This window comes from Octopus bimaculoides, chromosome 10, assembly GCF_001194135.2.
Source record: "Octopus bimaculoides isolate UCB-OBI-ISO-001 chromosome 10, ASM119413v2, whole genome shotgun sequence".
NCBI lineage: Eukaryota > Metazoa > Mollusca > Cephalopoda > Octopoda > Octopodidae > Octopus > Octopus bimaculoides.
The window spans coordinates 54,904,211-54,909,666 of NC_068990.1; the positions used below are offsets into that span (position 1 = coordinate 54,904,211).

General features: G+C 36.6%; 1 protein-coding gene across 1 annotated transcript in view; it reads left to right on the top strand.

The window, feature by feature from the left end:
• The window catches only part of LOC106881233 (cation-independent mannose-6-phosphate receptor), a 159,211-nt gene extending 155,821 nt beyond the window's left edge, over positions 1–3,390 (top strand). Inside the window, exon 44 of the mRNA XM_052970966.1 lies at positions 2,175–3,390. Coding sequence (XP_052826926.1) covers positions 2,175–2,276 — 102 coding nt within the window. The 3' untranslated portion in view covers positions 2,277–3,390. The remainder of the gene's footprint in view (positions 1–2,174) is intronic.
• Positions 3,391–5,456: the final 2,066 nt, after the last annotated feature.

The following is a 5,456-nucleotide window of genomic DNA, read 5'->3' on the forward strand; positions in this document are numbered from 1 at the left end:
ATATATGCATACATACATACACTCACATATATTCTTGGAATGGGATGGGCTCCACCAAGCTGACTTTTCCTTGTACGTTCCTAAAGTAAATGTCCAGTGGTCCATCAGTTGCTCTGAAACTTTCCCTCTAAGTCCAAGCAAACATTTAAAAACAAGATAGAGACAAAAAACAGCATCATCAGGAATAACTTCAAGAGCCTCAATGTAGTTGCTTAAACCTATTAGAAATGGTTGCCAAATCTCTCTCCACTCATACTATCTACATTTGCTTGGTTATAGTTGACTTGGAAATACACTACAACAAAAGACACCTTAGTGTAGTCCGAGATGTATTGTCTGGAAGAATGATTGGTTGGTCACTGTTTGTATGTCTTCAGTCATATTTTGGCTTAATAGGGCTAACCTTGAGCTAAGCAATAAGATCAGTTACAAGCATAAAGGAATAGATATCAGATAGCAGAAGAATGTACTGGTGTTCACCCTCTCTCTCTCTTTCTCTCTCTCTCTCTCTCTCTTTCTCTCTCTCTCTCTTTCTCTCTCTCTCTCTCTTTCTCTCTCTCTCTCTCTCTCTCTCTCTCTCTCTCTCTCTCTCTGATAGAAGTCAGCAGTGTTTAGACCTGGAGATGATGTGTGTGTGTGGATGGGGTTTAGACATTGTGTATCTAGGATTATATCCATTATACTGCACCTTAGTAGCTTTTGTTTAGGATAAGAAGGTACGTTTAAGGGAAGTTTTGCTGCTATTTCTAGAAAGTTGAGTGATTATGTAGATGTTTCTTCAGTTGCACATTTTGGTTGAATGTGTACGCATGTCTCCCTAAAGACAGAGGAGTCCCTGGTATGTTCTAATTTCATGGTACCAAGTAAATCAGGATATAAATTTCTCACTGGCATGTTGGTAGTTAATGACATAAGAGATAACATTACCCAGAAAATCCTACATCTATTCTGACGTCTTAATAAATGAGGAGGTAATGTGGAGCAAAGTCTCCTGCTTGAAAAACCTGGTAAACTGTTGGCAATTATTTTGGATTTTCACATTTGTCTATTAGTAGACCCTGTTATTTTTCAAATCAGTTCAAAATATACATTTGTGTGCATGACCTAATGGTTAGTGTGTTGCACTCATAATTGCAAGATCATGGATGTAATTCCCAGACTAGTAGTGCATTGTGTTCTTCAGTCCACTGAGCTGTAAATAGAATAACCTTGCAATGGACTTTAGTCCCATTCAGGCAGAATGTTGGCCTGCTTGCTTAACCAGCACGTTGGAATCATTTGAAAATTACAATATTAGAAAGCACTTTTTAGGGTTGTACTCTTTAGGAAAATACCTTGATCTGATAATTTGTACTTGCAGTTGATTCATTATCTTCATCATTTAATATCTGCTTTCCACGCAGGCATAGGTTGGACAGCTTACCAGGAACCGACAAGGCCAGGGGCCATACCAGGTTCCTTAGTCTGTTTTAGCTTGGTTTCTACAGCTTGGTGCCTATCCTAACACCAACCAATTTACAGTGTACTGGGTGCTTTTTATGTGGCACCAGCACTTTTTACGTGGCACAGTAATTTTAGGATATCAATTCTGTTGTGCTGGATGAGACTTCTTGAATACAGCAATGTGACATATCTCAGTCCTTTGTCAATGACTGGAGAAAAATGGAGATTGGCAGTTCTGTCTATTACATACTATAAAATGTGGAGGCGCAATGGCCCAGTAGTTAGGGCAGCGGACTCGCGGTCATATAATCGCGATTTCGATTCCCAGACCGGGCGTTGTGAGTGTTTATTGAGTGAAAACACCTAAAGCTCCATGAGGCTCCGGCAGGGGATGGTGGCGAACCCTGCTGTACTCTTTCACCACAACTTTCTCTCACTCTTTCTTCCTGTTTCTGTTGTGCCTGTAATTCAAAGGGTCAGCCTTGTCACACTGTGTCATGCTGAATATCCCCGAGAACTACGTTAAGGGCACACGTGTCTGTGGAGTGCTCAGCCACTTGCACGTTAATTTCACGAGCAGGCTGTTCCGTTGATCGGAACAACGGGAACCCTCGACGTCATAAGCGACGGAGTGCCAACAATACTATAAAATATCAGAATTGCTTTACATGTACCACCTGATTATTGTCCCATTTCCACAATTATTTATTAATTTATTTATTTTCCTGCAGGTGCCTCAAATAGATGATGGTGATGATGAAGGTCTGCTGGTCATGGAAGATGAACACAACATAACATATCATGACGACAGTGATGAGGATATGATATTGTGATGGAACCTTTTTTAACCACCTGTTTTGTTCCCCTACCCCATATTTTTTTTCAGTACACCACTCCCACTAAAAAAAAAAAAAAGGTCCATAAAAATATTTTTCCCTCTGTTAATCATCATCGTTATCATCATCACTAATATTATCATCATCACCAACATTATCATCATCATCATCATCATCGCCACCCTACTTATTTGCTATGCCAATGAGAGAGAAACAATTTTGTAAAAAGAAAAAAGACAAAAAAGTAAGAGAAACTCCCGCTCTCCCTACAAACAAATAACAAAAAAAGAAAATCCAATGTAAAAAAAAAAGAAAACAAATTCATCCAACTTTTTCTTTTTTCTAACTTTATTTTTGTTATAAATGTAACAATAAAAAAATATAGAGTTAAGAGGGTTTAGATGGTAAAATGTCAGGTAATCAGTTGTGTAGGATTAGCAGTTTATATTTTGCACACCAGCACTGCACTGTACCCACAGCCAAGACTTTAGGATCTTACTGGGTAGCTAGATACTGTGTTTACAACCTACAGAGAAGTGAATGGACTCATCCTGTCTAGATAAAGCATAGTTGCCACAATGTGGATGGGTAGGTCTATTGCTTTAAAAAGTAAAGAGCACTGCTTTAAAACTTGATTGCTTTACTGGGTTAATTTGCAGTACCAACCAACCTCCCTACCCTAACCTGTAGGTACAGTCAAAAAGAGATGGGTGAGTCCTGTGTTTTATATCGTGCGTGTGTATATATATATATATATATATATATATATATATGTAATAATATTAGGGATAAAATCCAAAATTACAGGTAAAAACTCAATATATATATATATATATAAAATAAGTTACAGGATTCATTAGAATTTAGGTATATCAACAAGTAGGACACCAGGAATGACTGGGTATTTGGTATTGAGATCACAGTTGTCATTTATTGGTATTATTACCATATGTGTGAGTGTGTGCATGTATACACTCACATACACAAATATATACACATATGTACCAAATCCAATATAAACCATACATCCAACACAGGGTTGGTTCCAGGTGTGGCATGTGTATTTATATATATATATATATATATATATATATATATATATACACACACATACCCACACACCTACGTATATTGCTATATATATTAGATTCTGTGACCCACCCACCCCATGGCTTGTGAAGGGAAGGTTTCAAGATTGCATTTTAGCATATCTCATTTATAATATAAATTTCAAAAGGTTGAATTGTGACAATTGTTACAGGGTATATATTTAGGCACACAGTACACAATCTCATAAGTCTGGGTGACCTTCATCATCGAAAGAATTGTTTGACTGAACTGTGAAGAGGTTTAACTTTTGAAACAAAAACTGATATGAATTTGACACAGAACTGCTTCATCACACTGTCATTTGTAAGATATCAGTAATAATATTATAACAGGTTGGTTGGTTGCAGAGTAGAGATGGATCGGTAGAATCAACAGAGCAACAAAATGTCCAAGGTTAATAATTGCATCCTTTTAGGTTCTGACTTTGAATCTTGTTGTAGTGGAACTTTGCCTTTCAACTTTCTGGTAGAAAGGGTAAATTAAACAAAGTACCATTTGACTACTAGAGATTGATTTAATTAACTATACCTTGTACACAAAATTTTAGACTTCAAAGATTATTATTATAGGTGTGGTGGAAAGTCAGTGAAGTGTGGCACAGACAACATTAATGTCCTTAAGGAATGCATGAAGGATGGTGTAGCTGTGTGGTAAGTAGCTTGCTTCCCAACCACATGGTTCTGGGTTCAGTACCACTACATGATATCTTGAGAAAGTGTCTTCTACTACAACCTCAGACCAACCAAAGCCTTTTGAATAGATTTGGTTGTTGGAAACTGAAAGAAGTTCATCATATATATATATATATATATATATATATATATATATATATATATATAGTGTGTGTGTCTGTCTCTCTCACACCACCACTTGACAACTGGTGTTAGTGTATTTATGTCCCTGTAATTTAACAGTTTAACAAAAGGTACTGGCAGAATAACATACCAGGCTTAAAGAATAAATACTGGGGGCAATTTGTTTCATTAAAATTCTTCAAGATAGTGCCCCAACACATCCTCAGTCTAATGACTGAAACGAATATAAGAATAGCTTGCATTTCATTTCACTCCTCCCGTCCCTCCCACCAACTGATGTCTTGCAAGGCTGGCCTGGTGTCTGTGTAAGAATTCACTCCAAGTCATTTTGGTAATGCTAATAGTGTTGTCAGTTAGTTAGAAGTAAAGAGAACAATGAAGAAAGGATAAAACTTAGAAAAGAAAAAAAGCAGATAAGAATTCTGTGTTATCTGGTGTGTGTGTGTGTATGGGAGTGAGGAGTTTCCAGTTACTTAGAGTAATGTATAAAACATGAACCAGATTTGGTCGTCTTTGAATTTGGTTGCTGAAAATGATTAAGAACCTGAATCTCTAAGAAAGCTACGCATTCTTGTAAACTTAGTAGGTTGGTTTATCCTTCCTTCATCCATTGATCTCCTTATTTTACTTCCTACTTATGATGTATAATATCTGTTTACCACACCTCCTCCTTTGTCTTTCAAATGCACACACACGCACACACACAGATACATGCTTATGTATAGCACACACACAGATATATAATACACATGAATGTATGTACATACAAACACATGTATTCAATCGTGTGACTGGATCAAAGGAGAAGGCTTTGGAAAAATTGAGATTTCTGTGATTTTAAAAACGTTATTTAATATTTTTTTTTTATATATTCCTTACTCTCCAAGATTCATTCTTTGAGATTATTATTACCAGATTGGCAGAATTGTTAGAGCATAAAAAAAATACCTTGTGGTATTTGTTACCGCTCTTTACATTCTGAAATCAAATCTCTCTAAGGTCAACTTTGCCTTTCATCTTGTCATTGTCAATAAGTAAAGTAACCACTCAAGTTACCAGGGATCAATTTCTGGCCCTTATGTCTAAGGGAAAATGGTTTGGCTTCATCCTGAACCATTCAGTTTTTCTTTTTCTTTTTCTTTTTTTTTTTTTTTCTGAGATCATTCATATCCCACTGAGGTCAGCTTTAGCCTTTTATTCTTCTGGGGTCAGTGAAACACCTGTTAAATACCAGGATTGATATAATCAACTG